Source organism: Opisthocomus hoazin, chromosome 15, assembly GCF_030867145.1.
Source record: "Opisthocomus hoazin isolate bOpiHoa1 chromosome 15, bOpiHoa1.hap1, whole genome shotgun sequence".
Classification (NCBI taxonomy): Eukaryota; Metazoa; Chordata; class Aves; order Opisthocomiformes; family Opisthocomidae; genus Opisthocomus; species Opisthocomus hoazin.
In genome coordinates, this window is record NC_134428.1 from 7,035,617 (window position 1) to 7,055,174 (window position 19,558).

General features: G+C 43.8%; 1 protein-coding gene across 2 annotated transcripts; it reads right to left on the reverse strand.

Moving 5' to 3' along the window:
• Positions 1-504: 504 nt before the first annotated feature.
• RRN3 (RNA polymerase I transcription factor RRN3) lies at positions 505-19,239 on the reverse strand. 2 transcript variants are annotated; one of them, XM_075436562.1, is made up of 17 exons: positions 19,115-19,239; positions 18,703-18,759; positions 17,575-17,664; positions 17,358-17,487; positions 16,802-16,861; positions 16,139-16,202; positions 15,584-15,653; positions 9,313-9,411; positions 8,598-8,693; positions 7,968-8,103; positions 6,907-7,037; positions 5,599-5,729; positions 4,538-4,722; positions 3,870-3,978; positions 3,284-3,436; positions 2,329-2,416; positions 505-1,634 (listed from the first exon to the last, which is right to left on the reverse strand). In XM_075436562.1, the coding sequence occupies exons 1-17, from the start codon at positions 19,157-19,159 to the stop codon at positions 1,476-1,478; spliced, it is 1,803 nt and encodes a 600-aa protein (XP_075292677.1). In that variant the 5' UTR covers positions 19,160-19,239; the 3' UTR covers positions 505-1,475. The 2 variants fall into 2 exon arrangements, with proteins under 2 accessions (XP_075292677.1, XP_075292676.1); XM_075436561.1 differs by having other exon boundaries at positions 19,067-19,239.
• Positions 19,240-19,558: the final 319 nt, after the last annotated feature.

Genomic DNA, 19,558 nt, shown 5'->3' on the forward strand with positions numbered 1-19,558 from the left:
CAGCGACCGAGCGCGTTACTAAAGATGCAACAGCAGAGGAACAGAAAACAGCAGCTTGCAAAAGACGTTTTCCTTACTGCTGATGGGAGAAGGCTCCTTTCCTATGCCAGGAGAGAAGGCAATTATTTCAGACGGAAATCTATTGTTTATTGCTCAGGAATGGCAGTAGAGAGGACTAAAATTGAAACCAAAAACTTAAGTCTCACTTTACCCAAGGATGAACAAGATCCACTGATGCATTTTGCAGTATCACAGCCAAAACTCGTCCTCGTGTCTGTCAAAACAAACCCCCTAACTCCGAGAAGCCAGACTCTGCGAGGTCCTCAGTTACACCTTTTAAAAAACATGTCTTTGTATGTAAGATTTGCACTGGTTTCATCAGTCTTTATTGGCTCTGAGCAATAATGTTGTCCTTGAAGCCCCCCAGCTCAGAATCTGAAGAAGGGCAAATGGAGTTGCACAGCTATTGGAGGTTAGTCCCAAATGCATAAGTTTTCAACTAGATGTTACACAAATAACATTTATTTTTTCCACTGTTTATATTCTTACTCAAACGCAAAAGCCAGCAATCATGAAAAAAGACAAGTAAGGTCTCTGCATAGGTGCAGAGAAACCCCAGCACCAACACATGGACAACACAAGGACACCAGACAACACTGCTTCCTTTCAATGAGGGAAGATTTTTTTTTTTTTTTTGTCTTTTCAGCTTTCACATATAGACTTCAAATCCTGAAAATAAATACCTGTCTCAGAGTGCTTCTATCTACAAGTCGTACATTCAGCTACTCCGTCATTTTCAACACTTCCAAACATCATCACTTTCACAAGTCTGAACTTTCATAGCCAGGAAAGTTGTGCGTCAGCTACTTATCTACGGAGTGATAATGCTTAGCATCTGAACACGCTTTCCACTATCACGTGGCTTTACCAAATACTTACTGCTCTACAGATAGGAAAAGCTTCAGATACGCAAAGCTTCAGATACGCGTGCAAAATATCACTGTCCGACTCGATTCATGGCTTCCCTATTGTGGGATCACGCCACCGCTTTGAAACCAACTCAAAACCAGTCAGAGTACAGTCTGAATACCGACAATGGAATTCTGGACCCCACACAAATCAGTAGGAAAAGATCAGAATTTCACCCGATATATAAAACCTTGTAGAGAAACATTAGTAAACAAAAGTTTTTAAGAGTCAGGAAAAACTATAAAATAAAAAATCTTTGTAAGTCATAAAAACAATTTCAATGTGAAATTTGTAAAATATCACCCTATTTATTCTCTAGGCTTTTCTAGCAACATATGACTTTATCATAACATATCTGTAGAAACCTGATGATTAAGAAACAACAATTTTTCTAAAATGTAGTTACTTAAACATTTGCCAGTTTGGAAAGTTAAGCTAAAGTCTCTTCATAGAGAAAAAAATTGCATACGATTTTCAACCTTTTCACTTCTGATTGATTCTCCATGTCACTGAGGGTACGGCACATAGCAGTCTGGAGGGGAGCCAATGTTGCTCACTGGGCTCCGGGCATTTGACTCGTAGGAATTTGGAGCAATTCCAATCACACCGTCATTCTGAGGGGTTTCCCCTTTCAAAAAGTCATCATCTTCATCTTCAGAAGTACCCTGCACAAATTTAAAAGGATCAGTGAGACCAGAAAGATACTCCAGGTCTCCATTAAAGTTTTGGCAGAAATAATGAATGTTCAGACCAAAAAAGGTGCTTCTAAAGTAAATTCTGGAATGTTGCAGTAATCAAATCTGCTAATCAAAATGCTGTAGGAAAGTTTACAAAGCTACAACACCGTAAAATGCTTTTACATGTTGTCATAAGAAGGAAAGATAAAAACAACATCTGAAGAACCCCAGCAACGACCTGACATAGGATAGACATTCTGCAGGAAGGTAAACAGGCTACACAGCAGCTTTAGCAAGATATAATTCAGGAGTCGGGTTGTACTACAATTGTCATAACTAGTTGGAATGGTAAGAGAACTAAATGTACTCTTATTATGACACCCAGAAACTAAACCGTATCTACAAAGTGGATTTCCCAGCGACATCAGCATGTCCATATTCTGAGAGCATTCATAAGCATTCGCTCTGATCCTGTGCTGCCAGACTAACTCTTCTGCGGAAGAGGAGAAAAGTGTTCTCAAAGTAAGGATGGATCAAATCCCTGAAGTGTCCTAATTTCAAGCACAGTTTCTCATAAATGTTTAGTATACTTGCATCTACTAATAAAAAAAAAAATCCTGAACAGAAGTAGCTGGTAGAGATTTGGCAAAAGCTGAACTGCATTTTGATCAGAAAAGATTACCCTTTTAATGGGTTTCTTCAGATTCTCAAGATCTTCAGCACTCAGCTCTTCCCAAAACTGATAAAAAGGATCAATAGTCTTCTTTGATCTAAAAGAGGAATTAAAACACACTATTGAGTTAATGTATTTGGTATAAGTCATATGTATTTCATTTTAATAATACAGTGTAAAACGCTTGACATTTTGATAGCCCTCTGTACGGTTTTACAAACTATTCAATCAATTCCTATATAACCCCTAATTAACCCCATGAAGAAACAACTCCATTTTGCTAATAGGTATAAATTACAATTGCTTGCTTCAGGACTTCTGATACAGTCAGGTCTCCCAATCGCTAGCTGGATGGCTTCTTTAATAGTTTCTACTTCTAAAAAAGGTCTCCCTTCTGTGGAGTCGGATTTTTATTTTTTAATAAGAGAGAAAAAAGCCAGAATGTTGCCCTCTAAAAGGAACTTTTATTTATCCTTTATTAAAGATAAAAAAATTATTAAAGCATCATAGTGCTAGACATTTCAAAAAGCTACAAATAATCCACTATTCATTAAAAAAGCAAGATATTTTAAATAAGCTGAAGTCTCCAATCAAGAAGGAATACACTAAAGGTGCAAGAAACCCAAACCAAACCAATTAAAAAACTGGCATGCCACCACCACAGCTCCAACAAAACATGTTTTAGGCTAACATGGTATTTTAGAGACTGCTTAAAACAAGGAAAACCAGAAGAAAACCAAGCATTAACTAGACCTTCCAGGAAACTGGGCTTTCTTCCTTTTGCAGCACTATATGTCACAGTGGGGGTAAATTTCAATTCAAACCTTTGACAATCTCTGGTTAAAATATGCAACACGAAAAGTACTAAAGATCAGTGAAGAAAGCGAACTGTAGAAACACCGACAGTTTCTTAGTTTTAGTTCGTTATTTTCTACAAGGCAGAAACGAGTTGATTAAACTATACCTTTTCAGCATGTAGGGATCAAAGGGGAAGAAACTGTCAAGCAGGTTAGTGCACGTCTGCACAAGGTCACCCCCAGTGCCACTCCGTACAACTGGTATAAACTGCCTATTGTTCCTCTCAATAATTGTGTAGCAGAACACCAACTGGTATTTCCTTCAAAAGGTAGCAGAGAAAAGATAAGCATTTCTAGTACACAGAAAGCAAGAATTTCAGATGGTATTAAAATGTGACGTTATTTTTTTAACAAACATCACTTCTATCTTCCATTTTTCAACCGATACTAGTTTTCAACATAATCGCAAAGTGTCTGTTCTCTTCCTCCGCACTCCTATAAACTTTACTCCAAGTAGAATCATACTGGCTCCAACACAAAGCAATGTTTCATAGTACTACAGGATTTCATTGAAACTGAACCAGAAATAAACTTACCCCACCTAGAACACGGGCAGTGTTACATGAGCTGTCTTGGGTAATACTTGATACTGTGCCTAAGAAAACCCACGTTCTACGTACTGTGCTGTTTTTAGACGCACATGCACAAACACCTGTATCAAGCTGAAACTGAAATAAATCAGTAGGTACCTACCTGGTAATGGCAGCAAACAAGTTCACAACAGAGGGTATACAAATCTTCAGGGGGTTTAGCTGACACATGACAATGCGCTCAAAATTTAAACTCTGCAGATATGACAGACCTTGAAAATAAGAACAATTGACAAGCAGAGGTTATGTATCATATAAGCTGAACTTAATTTCTAAGGATTTCCAGTCTGACCAGCCCGCACTCTGCACAACACCACAGAAGCACATCCTAGGGTGCTCTTTTACAGTACAGATCTAGCCTACAGCTTCTTCAGCTCTAAATAACGGCAACCAGCCACAGCTGCGGATCCTTCTAAGACGGATGCTACACTTAGATACCCATTACAGGAACTAACAGAAGCACAGGTTATCAAGAAAGATTACTAACTGAAGCCCACGCCAGTTTTATACAGCTGGAATTCAGACATGCTCAGTTAAGTGGGGTCAGATATCACTGCTGAGGACTTCTCCGCATTGTTTTCAACAGTGGGGGGGGAAAAAAAAAGATTCTTTAGCTTGGTAGCCCAACAGGGGTACAAGCCATCTCATTTTATTTAGAGCACAACAACATAAACTTGCCAACAGATACCTGACTGAATCAACCATGACAAAACACATCTACAGCAGAACTGGCAAATGAATCACAATGCTGTTCAAACCTACTATACTCACCTTTCCTTAGGTTTCCATCCAGAAGTTGCTTATGACGGAAAATAAGCGTATAGAACACTGCCTGACACGTAGAATAAAATGGCCCGTGGAGAGCTACATCACAGTAAGCGTTAGCCCCTGCATCCTGATTATCAATGTATTTATGCATCCAGTTCACCAGAAGATCCAGGCATGCTTTCACTGTGCTATAATGGAAGTGGGGGGGAAAGGTGTAAAAATATCACCTGAAATGGTGATGAAAAGTTATTAAACAAGTATTCAAGGATCTCAGTGGTTACAAAATCAGTATGAAAACCTCACTGTAAAAAAGGAGATTCTGTTATAAGCTTTCTCCGCTATCTCAGCATAAAATGAATCAACATATCAGCACTGAAAATCCCAATCAGTGAAAGCACAAAATGCCTGAAGAGATGAATCCATGAACGCATGTTGCATGTGACACACACAGTAAGTAAGCAGAATCCTGGCCTACAAGGTAGCACAGACAGAGACGTCTCCCATGTCCAACAAGTAATTCCAGTATCAAATTAAGGTCAACATTAAAGTCACCAAGCCCACCCTGAACAGCACAAAAATACAGAATGTGTATGTAAAAAAGATGACATTTTTCACTCATTTACTGAAGTATTTTAGTCCATCTGTTATCAAAATACTTGAACCCTTGACTTCCCTGTCTCAGAGCCCACATAAAACGCCTAACATAGGGCATTAAAAGCATCTGCTTCTGAACATCAGATATACCAGGCATCCATGACTCCGCGTGAAGTCAACATAACCTACCCGTGCTCAGCATTTCTTGGCAAGTGAAGCCTTAAACAGCAAGTCATGAATCCCAGCTGTCATTAGAGCCTGCATCCAGTAAATGCAAAACTTTCCTGGAAACTTCAAGACAATACTGAAACAGTATTGTAGAAAGGACAAACAAGACCATTGATACAGGCTTACTGGCAAAGCAGTGGGAATAAAAGACCAACAATGTGCACACATTCTGTGAATTCTGTACGTAACCTCGGCAATCACCATAAATTGTTTGGTTCTGCTCACATAGCAAAACAACTTACACAACTGGAATAAATTTAGCTCTTGCCAAGAAGCTGCCAATGTAACTCCCAGCAGTCTGCCTGATCACTGAAGGATTGTTTGGATCATGCAGTTTTTTCCAGAGATGGTCTAAAAATGCCTCAGCCAACCCCTGGAAACAAGATAGACAAAAATCATCAGTTGTTATGCTGATGACATTGTTTAAGTAACACATTCCTAATACTCAATTCCCACAACTTTTGTAACGAAACCATTTAAAAAAAAAATCTACCTATAACTGTAGTAAGTAACTATTCCTACACATGATGGAAGAGTACTCTTATCTGTGTCTTCTTCTATATTTAGTTGTAAAATGTAAATGGAACCAGAAGTCTAGGAATAAGTCAGGAATAGATACAGGAGAAGCGTTTAAAAATGAGAGTGGTAAGAAGGTAAACACAAAGTGACTGTTCTCTGTCTCCTGTAGCAGAAGAGGTCAGGGACATCCAGTGAAAATAGCAGGATGCAGAACTGAAAGAAACAAAAGTGATTCTTCACCTTAAATTGCTATATTGTGGAACTTATTGCCACAGAAGTTCATGATGCCAAAAACTCATATCAGTACAAAAACAGTAACATCCCAAGATATTTTCTCCTTGAATTCATCCATCATGGGCTGTTACCATGAAAGAACATCACTGTAGCTCAGGAAGTTAGCGGGCTATTGACGGAGGCTGAGAGAGTATTCTAGCAAAGCATGGTAATGTGCTTGCCCCATTCTGACATTCCTTCCAACACATCCACTATACACCACTGTCCTGGCAGAGACAGGGCATTAGCTTTACTGGATCTTTAGCTACTCTCATGCAAAAAGCATGCATGTTCTTATTTTTATATGGCAAGAGAAAGAACTATAGTTTGCTTGTGAGAGATGGGAAAACGGGGAGGGGAAGAACAAACAGCAGACACCAATTTCAAATTAAAAAGCTAACACAAACAGCATCTTCAAGATAGTTTTGGGATGCTGAAGGAACTTGTTGGAGCACTGTGTCTCAGGTTCAAGAGTCCTCTTGTAGCAGAGGCCCATTAACCAAGTTTCTTCACCCTACCTTAGATTCCACCTGTTTGCCATTTAAGCATAACATGGGAAGAGCAACCACATAAAACTTGAAGAAAGGAGTAACAGAGGAGGAAAAGAAAGAAAAGATACTAATGAATCCTGATGTGCTATCTTCAGACACATGAAGGTAATACTAGACTTACAGCAGAAAACAACTATTTTTTGTAAAAAAAGCCAAAACGAGGCAGAAATGACAGAAGACACTGCGTTTTAAAGAGGTTGTACTCACCAATTTAAAGCTACAGATGTAGAACATGAAATACTGTACGTGACATGAAGCATGGGTTGGTAAAATGAGCTTGTCAAAAACAGAAACCAGATCCCGATACAAATCCTTTGTGTTGTTGATATCTAGCTTGCCTACACAACAAAAAAAGAAAACAGAAAAGAAAAAGCGCCATTTCAGGGTTTTTTCCATGCCCTCATGCTGCAGAAGTGGAATTCCTATCTTTCTAAACCAGTAAGAAATATGCAAAGAAACACCATCAAGCTGACTTCTAGGCTTATCTGACATCTAAAAAATATTTATAGTAAGACCTTGCAGGACTTCCGTTCTACGGCTTTTTATGTGGGTGTACATGGAGAATATCTCTGTGTGCACACACACATGTATAAAACTAGCAGACACACAAACTTTGCAATAATGTGCTAATTCAGAAGAGCCAGAAGAAAACACTAATAAATTGCTTTCCTGACTTACACGAAGACGATACAGCAAAATGGTTTCTAAATATTCTGTTTTAAATACACAAATCTAAGAAATTAAAACCTTTAATAAAAGCCCCTGTATGACATTTCTTTTGGGTATTTTCCTATAAACACAAAGCCTTGCTGTAGCAATTCCAGTTCAGTGATGTGGCTGGTTGTTTTAATCTACTTCCAGTCATGTTGAAAGGATCCATAATTCTAATACTCAAAGCAGTACAGTAAAGCACATGATAAAGCACTGTGGTAGCGAAACTCAAAAGTATTTCTAATCCCCTAAGTTTTGTCGCACAATGAAAAAACAAAACTCTATTTACCCTTACACCCTATAATGCCAGAGTTTGGATACACTGTCATATTTATATAATCAGAGGGTCTCCAACTGCAGACTAAACCTTTGCAGTCATAAATGTACCTCTGCATCCTCTGCCAACACTAGGCAGAGGCAGGAATGCAGACTGCAGCCTGCTGTGCCGTTAAAGGGTGAGGGCTCTATCTTGCAGCAGCAGAAAGCAGGAACCCCTCTTACGGTTTTCTTACTTGTTAGCAAACCAACAAATTTGGTTCTAGTTCAAGTGTTCTTACCATCCACGTGGCAAACATCTTTAATATAGGAAAACAGGACGGTCATCAAAATATCAAGGCGCTCTGCAAGTGGATGTGCCATTCTCTCACTAAGGGGAGAGACAACTTTGTTTCTTTTTCTTTCTTCATCTTCCTCCTGGTAGATAAAATGGCAGTCATGCAGCTTTTACATAGACAACATCATAAAGACAGCAATTACAGGAAAAGTGAAACTTAATTTCTCTTTCAGTGACGTGCTAAAGTTTTGTCTTCTTAAAAAAACCACAGTATCTAATTACACTGTTTAGTGTGAGCAAGTTTTTGTAAACTAAGCCAACTACAGTGAATTCTTTAATCAGCTTTATGTACAGCTGCTTGTCTTTTTACATAATGAAACTGATTCATTGCATGTATGCTGGGTATTTACATTAATAAAGTCAACACTCGGAGAACACATTAATCATTTGTCAGCTGTTCAGGTTTCAAGAGCCCTGTGCAGTGCAGCAACAAACAATAAAATGTTCCTACACTCTCTCCATTTGCAGAGCAGTTAATGACAAAGCAACAATGAATGCCTACACTGTCTTAGTTCATAGCCACCTCAAAAGTGAAAATTTTTCTAAAACTTCTTAGTAGAACAAGACAGCCAACCATGTCAAAAAGTCCCGCCTCTGTAGATTTTTCCTCACTATCGGAGTTATTGGCAGTTTCTTCAGCATCTTCAATATCTTGCTGTGGAGTACTAACCTACAGTTGCAAACAAGAAATTAATTTTTGCGAGACCATGACAATAATATGACACCTGTTTTTATTATTTATAGAAGAAATTACAACACAGGTAATTTCTAGACTAGATTTTGTCCTGCACTAAATAAACATTTTAAAAGGGGATGATATGTGTCTAATACACAAACACACACTCCAAACTGCCTGAAACTTTACCTCCAGAACATAAGCTTTCCCCAGATTGTTACACACTGAGGTTCTCCGGAATAAAAAGCCTTAGTCATTTACAATGCTACCCTTCCTGTCTTTAAGACTGTAAATCATTTTACTTCAAAGGAATGACAAAACACAAAGAGAAGCACGTTCTCTGCCCATTAGCACTGACCACCATGAAACAGTTATTTTGATTCTGGCATGGAGATTCCATGCAGGGTATAACAGTAGATATCATACAGTTACCCTCAGGTGTGGGAACATCTTAAGACTGGGAATGGAGTATACATTTGTTTAATTTTATACTCATGATCATGAGCACTACTGCGACATATTTTTTGTTGAGCTTAACATGGAAGTATATTTAATTTCCTACTGTGTATTTTAACACCAAGATTCCTTAAAAGATGATACAGAATAAACTTACATCCAACTTCAACAGCTTTTCGATAATAAGCTCCAGAATTTGAAGCCTCAGAGTTGGAAGGTACACCGTAACTCGTAGCAGGTTATGAACATAACATTCCTGTAACACAAAATTAATTCATAGCTATAACAATGTTAACAGAAAGTCTAATTTCTGCCAAGGATTTTTAGAAAACAAGTTTCTTAATTTGTTATCTAAAGAGCCAGACATAGGTTTAAACAGACTGTATTCAATCTGGAACAAGTTAATGTATAAGCCCAAACATCAACTTTCAGTTGTCAAGCTGTGTTACCATTAACTTCTTAATCTACTATTTCCATGCAAATTATTCCAACTATCTCCAGACAAAATATGCATGAATAATCTATAAGAAAAGTTATTAATTTCCATAAGATTTTATGTCTAAACTTCCTCTAGGAAAATTAAAACAAGCAGCATATTCCTCACTCCATCCAGAACCAGCTCTAGTAGAACTGTATAAAGTCAGACTGAGCACGTATTTATCTCAGGGTACTGTAATCTACCAAGAACAATTCTAAATTCTACAGGTAAATCTCCTCAGAGTTGTTCCAATTACAACTAAAACAAATTAACAGACAAGTTTTGCGAGTGTGCATGTGCCCACCCATGTATACACACATACGTACAGAAGACAACGTTGCAACTTTCATACAGCAAAACTGTCAAGTCAATACATAAAATTAGGTAAAGTGCCACACCTCAGTAGACCGTAGTCTCTTTGTGAATATGCATTATAACACAACCTTTAATTACATGAGCACATATGATTTTTCCACAGGCCATCTGGTGCAGCACAAAAAATGGACAGAGCTAGTTTAATGAGAATGTACAAATTGGAAATATTTAACAACAATGCATGGACCACACTTTTATTACATTTCATTCGAACCTTGCCCTGAAAACAGAGTTGATAATTTCTTTACTACTTTCTCCTCATTGAGCTGCTAAGTAAATAAAAAAATTCTCTCCTAACACCATGTAAGAGTTATTATCCCCCCCATTTTACAGACAGGGAACTGATGCCTAAAGCTATTTGGATTAAAAAAAAAAAAACACCACCACAAAAACATAGCAAGATGTACGAAGAACTTCAGGGTTTTTTCAGCACTTGATGAGTTCGAAACACTGCTCCAGCTGAACCTGGCTGGTGGAGCAGAGCTCTGCCTTTCTGTAGAATAAAGTGCCAACATATCAAGTTGGAACAAAAAAGATCACACAAGAGCCGTAACCCGTCAAAAACTTCCAGCTTGTTTTTCACCACACATGAGCACTATACCAAACACAGAATCACAGAATCACAGAATAGTAGGGGTTGGAAGGGACATCTGTGGGTCATCTAGTCCAACCCTCCTGCCGAAGCAGGGTCACCTACAGCAGGCTGCACAGGACCTTGTCCAGGCAGGTCTGCAATATCTCCAGAGAAGGAGATTCCACAACCTCCCTGGGCAGCCTGGGCTAGGGCTCCGTCACCCTCAGAGGGAAGAAGTTCTTCCTCATGTTCAGATGGAACTTCCTGTGCTTCAGTTTGTGCCCATTGCCCCTTGTCCTGTCACTGGGCACCACTGAAAAGAGCTTGGCCCCATCCTCCTGACACCCACCCTTCAGATATTTGTAAGCATTTATTAGGTCCCCTCGCAGCCTTCTCTTCTTCAGGCTGAATAAGCCCAGTTCCCTCAGCCTCTCCTCGTAGGGGAGATGCTCCAGTCCCCTCATCATGCTCGTAGCCCTCCGCTGGACTCTCTCCAGTAGCTCTTCATCTTTCTTGAACTGGGGAGCCCAGAAATGGACACAGTACTCCAGATGAGGCCTCACCAGGGCAGTGTAGAGGGGAAGGAGAACCTCCCTCGACCTGCTGGCCACACTCTTCTTGATGCACCCCAGGATCCCATTGGCTTTCTTGGCAGCCAGGGCACACTGCTGGCTCATGGTTAACCTGTCATCCACCAGGACACCCAGGTCCCTCTCCACAGAGCTGCTCTCCAGCAGGTCCACCTCAAGCCTGTACTGATGCATGGGGTTGTTCCTCCCCAGGTGCAGGACCCTGCCCTTGCCCTTGTTGAACCTCATCAGGTTCCTCTCTGCCCAACTTTCCAGCCTGTCCAGGTCACGCTGAATGGCAGCACAGCCTTCTGGTGTGTCGACCACACCTCCCAGTTTGGTGTCATCAGCAAACTTGCTGAGGGTACATTCTAACTCTTCATCCAGGTCGTTGATGAAGAAGTTAAACAAGACTGGGCCCAGTACTGACCCCTGGGGGACACCACTTGTTACCAGCCTGCAACTAGACTCAGCGCCGCTGATGACAACCCTCTGAGTTCTGCCATTCAGCCAGTTCTCTATCCACTTCACCGACTACTCATCCAGCCCACACTTCCTCAGCTTCCCTAGGAGGATATCATGGGAGACTGTGTCGAAAGCCTTGCTGAAGTCAAGGTAGACAACATCCATGGCTCTCCCTTCGTCTACCCAGCCAGTCATGCCATCGTAGAAAGCTATCAGATTGGTCAGGCATGATTTCCCCTTGGTGAATCCATGCTGACTACTCCTGCTAACCTTCTTTTCTTCCACTTGCTTGATGATGGCCTCCAGGATAAGCTGCTCCATCACCTTTCCCGGGATGGAGGTGAGGCTGACCGGCCTGTAGTTCCCTGGGTCCTCCTTCTTGCCCTTTTTGAAGATTGGAGTGACATTGGCCTTTCTCCAGTCCCCGGGCACCTCTCCTGTCCTCCAGGACCTCTCAAAGATGATGGAGAGTGGCTCAGCAATGACATCCACCAGCTCTCTCAGCACTCGTGGGTGCATTCCATCGGGGCCCATGGATTTGTGGGCGTCCAGATCGCTTAAGCGATCCCTCACACAGTCCTCCTCGACCAAGGGAAAGTCATCCTCTCTGTGGGCTTCTTCTCTTACCTCCGGGGCCTGGGATTCCTGAGGGCCAGTCTGAGCACTGAAGACTGAAGCAAAGAAGGCATTCAGTAGCTCTGCCTTCTCTGCATCCTCCATCACCAGGACACCCGCCTCATTCAGCAGCAGCCCCACATTGTCCCTAGCCTTCCTTTTGCTGCTGATGTAGTTGAAGAAGCCCTTCTTGTTGTTTTTGACATCCCTTGCCAGTTTCAATTCCAGGTGGGCCTTGGCCTTCCTCGTCGCATCCCTGCATGCTCTCACCACGTTCCTGTACTCTTCCCAAGTGGCCTGCCCCTCTTTCCACATTCCATGGACCTTTCTCTTCTGCCTGAGCTCTGCTAGAAGCTCCTTGTTTAACCATGCAGGTCTCCTGCCTCCTTTGCTCGATTTCTTTCTCAGGGGGATGCATTGCTCCTGTGCATGGTAGAAGTGTCGTTTAAAGAGCGACCAGCACTCATGGACCCCCCTGCCTTCGAGAGCCCTGGCCCACGGGATTCCTCCCAGTAGCTCCTTGAAGAGGGCAAAGTCAGCCCTCCTGAGGTCCAAGGTTTTGATCCTGCTTATCGCCCTGCTTCCTCCACGCAGGATCCTGAACTCCACCATTTCATGGTCACTGCAGCCGAGTCTACCTCCGACCTTCACATCCTCCACCAGTCCCTCCTTGTTTGTTAACACAAGGTCCAGCAGCGCACCTTTCCTTGTTGGTTCCTCCATCACTTGCATCAGAAAGTTATCATCGATGCTCTGTAGGAACCTCCTGGATTGCGCCTGCCTAGCTGTATGGTCTTCCCAGCTGATGTCAGGGTGGTTGAAGTCCCCCATGAGAACCAGGGCCTGTGACTGTGAGGCTGCTTGCAGCTGCCTGTAGAAGGCCTCATCAACCTCCTCCTCCTGGTCAGGTGGCCTGTAGTACACACCCACCGTAATGTCACCCGTGTGAGCCTGTCCCTTAATTCTAACCCACAAGCTTTCAACTTGTTCCTCATTTGCCCCCAGGACAAGCTCAATGCATTCTACTTGCTCCCTCATATACAGAGCAACTCCACCATCTCTCCTTGTTGGTCTGTCTTTCCTAAAGAGTCTGTAGCCATCTATGACAGCATGCCAGTCATGCGAGTTGTCCCACCACGTTTCTGTGATGGCGACCAAGTCGTAGCCGTCCTGCTGTATAATGGCTTCCAGCTCCTCCTGTTTATTGCCCATGCTACATGCATTGGTGTAAACACACTTGAGCTGGGCTGTCAATCTCACCCCTGACCCTGGCACGCCAAGCCTAGGCTCATCCCTAGTGAGCTGGGCAATGTCCCCTTCCCCCTTTGAACCTAGTTTAAAGCCCTCTCAATGAGCCCCGCCAGCTCATGGCCAAGAATCCTTTTTCCCCTTTGTGATAGCTGAGTTCCACCTGTTGCCAGCAGGCCCGGTGCTGTGTACACCTCCCCATGATCAAAGAAGCCAAAATTTGACCGATGGCACCAGTCTCTGAGCCACCTGTTAACCAGGTGAGTTTTCCTGCCCCTTTCAGTGCTGTTCCCTGCCACTGATGGGATGGAGGAAAACACCACCTGCGCCCCTGATCCCTCAACCAGTCACCCCAGTGCCCTGAAGTCCCTTTTGATGGCCTTGGGACTTCTTTCTGCAATCTCGTCCCCTCCAACCTGCATTACCAAGAGGGGGTAGTAATCAGAAGGCCGCACCAGACCAGGCAGTTCCTTAGCAACATCCCTAACCCTGGCCCCAGGGAGGCAGCAGACTTCCCTGTGGGATGGGTCCGGTCGGCAGATCGGGCCCTCTGTTCCCCTCAGAAGGGAATCACCTATGACAATGACCCTCCTTTTTTCTTAGTTGAGGCAGTTGTAATACGTGGGGCTAACTGACTTGTTCTAGGCAACCCCCTGGATGAAGCCTCACCTTCACCCACATCCTCTGTGGCCAGTCCCTCACATTCCAGAGCCCCATATCTGTTGCTTAAGGGCAACTGGGCAGGTGAGGGAGGCCGGGGGGAAATTTGCTTGCCACCCCGAGCAGGGACCCGTTTCCATTCCCCCCCATCTCTTAGGCCCCCTCTTTCTGCTTGGTGGCAAGAGGGTAGGGGGTTCTCTGCTTTCTGTGGAGCCGCCTCCTGCTGCCTCTGCCTCAGGGAGGGCAGGGTGCGGCTCCACCAGTCGATCTCCCTCTCACACTCCCGGATGCTCCTCAACCTCTCCACTTCCTCCTTCAGCTCTGCCACCAGGCTGAGCAGGTCAATCACCTGCTCGCACCGAACACAGCCGTTGTCTCTGCTGTCCGCTGGTACGAGCGCCAGGCTCAGGCACTCCCTGCAGCCAGAGACCTGGACACCCGCATTCTTGCGTGGGGCCTCCGTCTGGGTCCCCACACTCCTTCGAGCAACAGCTTTACCACGGGTGGTAACCATGGCTAGAATATCTCCTGGAAGAGCGATGCCTACTACTTGAGTTGCCAGGAGGGGCGGCTGCACCCTGCCTGTCGCCTTCCCTGCTCGCCCTGCCTGCGCGAACTGCCACGCAAACTGCTGCGCCGCTCCCGGGCTGCTGCGCTGCCTCTGTTTGCCGGCTCTGTTCGCCCACGCTCCTGGTCGCTCACACTCCCTGGGGGCTGCTCTTATCCCTGAGGGGGTTTGGCCGCTGTCACACTCGACTCCGCCCCGCTGAGTCAGAGCTGCCGCTCGTTGGCACCTCCCTCTTTCCCGCTCGGGGAGGGGGGGGGGGGGGGGGGGTGGGCTGGGGTCTCCTCTCTCTCTCTCAGCGCTTTTTGCTGCCTCGCCGCTGCGGTTTTGCCACCAGAGAAAGGGTCCCTCAGCACGAGCCTCTGCTCCAGAGCCCTTCACCTTCAGTAGCTTCATAAAGACATAATAAAACAACTCAACACCCTACACTACTGGCAACTTGGATTTCACCTATAACGTCCATTGCTTTCTGTCTGATTATCAGATCCCCTGTGCTTCTGATAAATACTTTCCAGTTTTGACAACAAACATGACATGTATCCTACTGCCTCCTTACTATACAACCCTGAGATTCATCATCAAAGGGGTCCATCTTGTGCATTAATTAAGAAAGCAACCCTGTGGAAAAGATATGCAGTTATGCCATTAAAGACTAGCATAATGCTTATGCACCAGGAACTTCAGTATAACATTGTCCAAGCATACTTAACAAACACATCCATATATGTACATATATACGTATATACACAAAACCACTGATAATCTTAAACAATACGCTCAAAAATCTGCAATCAATGCCACCAGAACAGTTGTATAAATATACTCTATAGTGTGACATTAAAAAGTGAACAAATTAACAAAAATATTCACAGCTCTTACCAGCGTTCTTTCTGATTTATTAATGAAAGGAAATTTTTCCACAAGTATCGGCATGAGAAATTGTGGTGTCCTACAATTTAAAAACAAAACACAAAACAAAACAAAACCACCCAAACAACCCCAAAAGTTATAGGTTATCACCACGAGAGCAAATATTGAAGCTTCAGCCCTCTAAAGACAGACTGGAATAAGCTTATTTCACAGTAACTTTATTTTAAGCTAAGTAATTGTATAAAATCTGTTTTTGCAAGGATCACCAAACAGACAGTAAGTGGCAAATTTTCACTGTGGACTTATCAGAAGCCACTTCAAACATGGTGCTATACATACGACTTTCCCTATTTCCTATTTCCATCAGCAGGATTTTCAGCAGCTGATGCCTATGGAAATTTCATAATGATTGGATACAGCATTCTAACTGTTAATGAACATTAGAAAAAATCATGCAATTAAGTTAAATATTATAGTTTCAATTAGGATTAAAAAACATCATCAGTTCACAAGCTTTAAAACTGTAAGGAAAGGTCATACAAAACCACAGGATTATATACTTACGAAGGAACGTATCTTGCAACAGTTTGCAATGCTCTGTGGCATGTATTAAAGTTCTCAGAAAGGTCTAGAAAAAGAGAAAAGTACTCTTACGCATTTGGTTACAGTGTCAAAAGTGAACAGCAGAAGAGTTAGCTGGGTCATCACAAGCAGAACTGAAATTTATTCCAGCATTCAAAATAAGAAAACATTAAATTCTTGAAAGACATTGAGCCACCTGTTTGCCTTATCAATAAACACACTAATTATGTGCCATTTTTGTTATAAGTATCAATTTTATTTCAGCTTACTATAGGCAGGCAACAAAAAAAACCCTCAAGAATTCCCCCAAACTACCTAGTTTTATTGAGGTAAATAAAATGGAAAACATAGAACTCCTGACTTTTCTCTGGCTTTGAAACAATCTAGGACTAGGAATGTTTTCCTATGCATTCAGTCCTACTCCTACAGATACTGCACTGACAGGAATATTTTGAAAGTAACAAGGAGTGGGTCACCATACCGCTGATTCAAGTACAAGAAAGTCTTTGACTTAAGGAAGTACTCTTAATGTTTTTCATTTATTCAGCTACACTAGTTTTGGGAAAAAGGAGGAACAGGCACTGTATACTTGTTTAGTAAAGGTCTTACAGCAGCATCTGTCAGCCATGCTTCCTTTATACTCACTTTCATCATCATCATCAGAATCTGAAATATCCACATCATCTTCTCTGATGGTTATTCGAGCTAGCAAAAAGTGAGATTATTATATCAAAATCATAGAAACCTTACAGGTAACAGTTGCAATGCCAAATCAAACACACTGGGCAACAGTCTCCATTAGGAGTGAAGCATAAAAACTATCCACAAGACTTTCTAAAAAAATCAGAAGCTCATCGAAAAGACTGTTTCATTCACAGAACCGGGAGGTTCTGGAGAACATCTGGCATGACCCTCACTGTAGCTATTGCTTTTTAGTAATAAGAACATTGTACACTTCATCCCTTTCCAAGACATCTTCATAAATGGGGTCTGCATTAGCCACTATGATATGTCTTCTAAAATCCAGGTACAGAAAACTATCTGTATCACAATTCAGCTATTCAAGTTAAGGAAGTGATCAACAGGAAAAACACCCCAACCCAGTAATTAATTGTGTCATGTATTCTGTTTATACAGAATTTATCTAGGAAACAAATTTTGATAAAGCAAACAAAAGAAGCTTAAGAGAAAAGTAACTTACGAGGGACAAACTGCGATACGATCATCCGGAGGCATGGCCTAAGATGGACAGTTTGTGCTGACACGAGATTGCCAAGAAAACCCAGGTATTCTTCCACCACCTCTCGGCTTCTTCTCAACCACGGCAGCTTCTGAAAATAAACAAAAACCACAATGTCAAAGAAAGATGTTTTGAGCACTAAACTCTTGGTCTTCCCATGTAACAAACAGGTATTTACCAGCAAAATGCTGACCAGTTGTTCAAGCTCCTTGGTCAAATATGCAACAGAAGCTCGAAACTCATGCAGCCAACTAATGATCTGGGCATCCTTCAAATAAGCAGAAAAAAAACCAGGTAACTACTCCAATAAACAGAACCACCTGTTACTACAAAATAACAAAATCCTTAAAAGTCAAAGATTAAGATTGTAAATATAAATTATTTTCAATATTAACATGCAAGGGATTTCTTTGTTTGCGTCCTCACCAATGAAAGTTCCTGAATGCAAGAATGAATGCATACCAACTCCTAAACCAACAACCTGCTCGGAATGCTGAAGTTACAGGCTGAGCAAGGCATGCGAACCTCACTCACAGAGAACATTTTAAAAGAAACGGCATTCAATCTTAATTTTCTTCTCTTTTTCCTCCAGTTTAAGCAGAAGTGATGATCCAAGTCTTGAAACAGAGATACTAAAACAGCAGCAAATCTACACAGAAAATTTTACACTGATTTTGCTTGTGCACTCCTAAAGGCATGCTAAAACCAAAGTATTTTACAAAACTCCATATAGCATTATGCTTCATGCAGCATTCTTCTCACAGCTTTGTGATTCAATTAAAAGGGAAAAAAAAAAAAAAAAAAAGACAGCAACTATGGTGGGTACCCACAGCTATACCGAAGAGCCGTGAAACAATACCTCTGCGTTTAACCGCTAAACGCATATGTATCTTGCTGCCTAATTAAACACGGTTTTTAGCAAGAACAGAAGGTTAAAAATCACATAAGGGTGTGAAAGTCAGAAATCATGGTTTGACCTACAGAAGCATCCATAAAAGCAAGCATTAGTGACCTAGAAAGACCCTATCACAAAGCAAAAAGCTTCCCACACCACAGCGCGGAGTCAGCAAGCGTGAGACGTCATTTACAAAGATCCTGCCGACAAGATATATACATGTATAAACAGACACCTGCTTTTCTTTCATTTACAGTTTCAGTTCTGCCGGTTTCCACAAAGCAAAAAGCTGTTAAAGGCAGCTAAACGTTTAAAGGAAAGGACCTGGGCAAGCTCCAGAACGAGCTGTCTGACGGCAGCACTCGGGCAGCCAAACCTCCGGCCCTCAGACCCTGCAGTGCCAACGCTCACCTTGATGTCCGGATCTGACAGCTGGTGCTTCAGCAGCTCAAAATCCGCGGTCTCACCCTAGCAGGGGCAGGAAAATAAGCGCTCAGTAACGCCCGTGTCTCCTCCAGCAAAACCCCACGGGCCGCACCAGCGCGTCGGCACGCCCTGCCGCCGCCGAGAGCCGGGCCAGGGACCGGGCAGCGAGGGACGCCCGGCCGGGCACCCCGGCGCCGGCCCCTCCGCCCCGCACCCACCGGACACCGCGGGCCGCTCTCCCATCGCCAGCCAGGCCGCGCCCTCACGCAGCGGGCACGGCCGGGGCTCGGTCCTGCGCCGCGGGCACGGCCGCGGGGCACCAGACAGGCGCGCGGGAAGCCGCGGTCACCTTCTCGCGCTTCAGCAGGATCTCCGCCAGCGCGCCCCCGAACCGCACCGTCTTCCGCGGCGGCGAGCTGATGAACTCCTCCGCTCCCAGCATGGCCGCCCCCGCGCCCCTCTCCTCAGCGCGGGGCCCCCCGCCGCCGCCCCGCCTCAGCCTGGCGCCGCCGGCAGCGCGCGCCTCGCTACCGGAGCCGGCGCCGCCGCGCGCCGTACCCCTCACGCGCTGCCCGCCCGCGCCGCCGCATGCCGCGTCCCGGCGGAAAGAGCGCCCCCCGCCGCCGGAAGCGGCGAGGGCCCCGCCCCTCGCACCATAGAGAGGTCCGGCTGGAAGGGCCGCCGCTGCCCTGGCGCCGCCGGTGGTGGTGCGGGCGGGCCGAGGAGGCAGGCGCTGGCGCGGCTACGGGTGTCGCAGCTCGGAGATGGCGTGACCCCGAGGAACCGACCGTTAAAACACGGAGAAGCCTCCAGTGACCCCCAGCGCAGCCGGGCAGGTGTG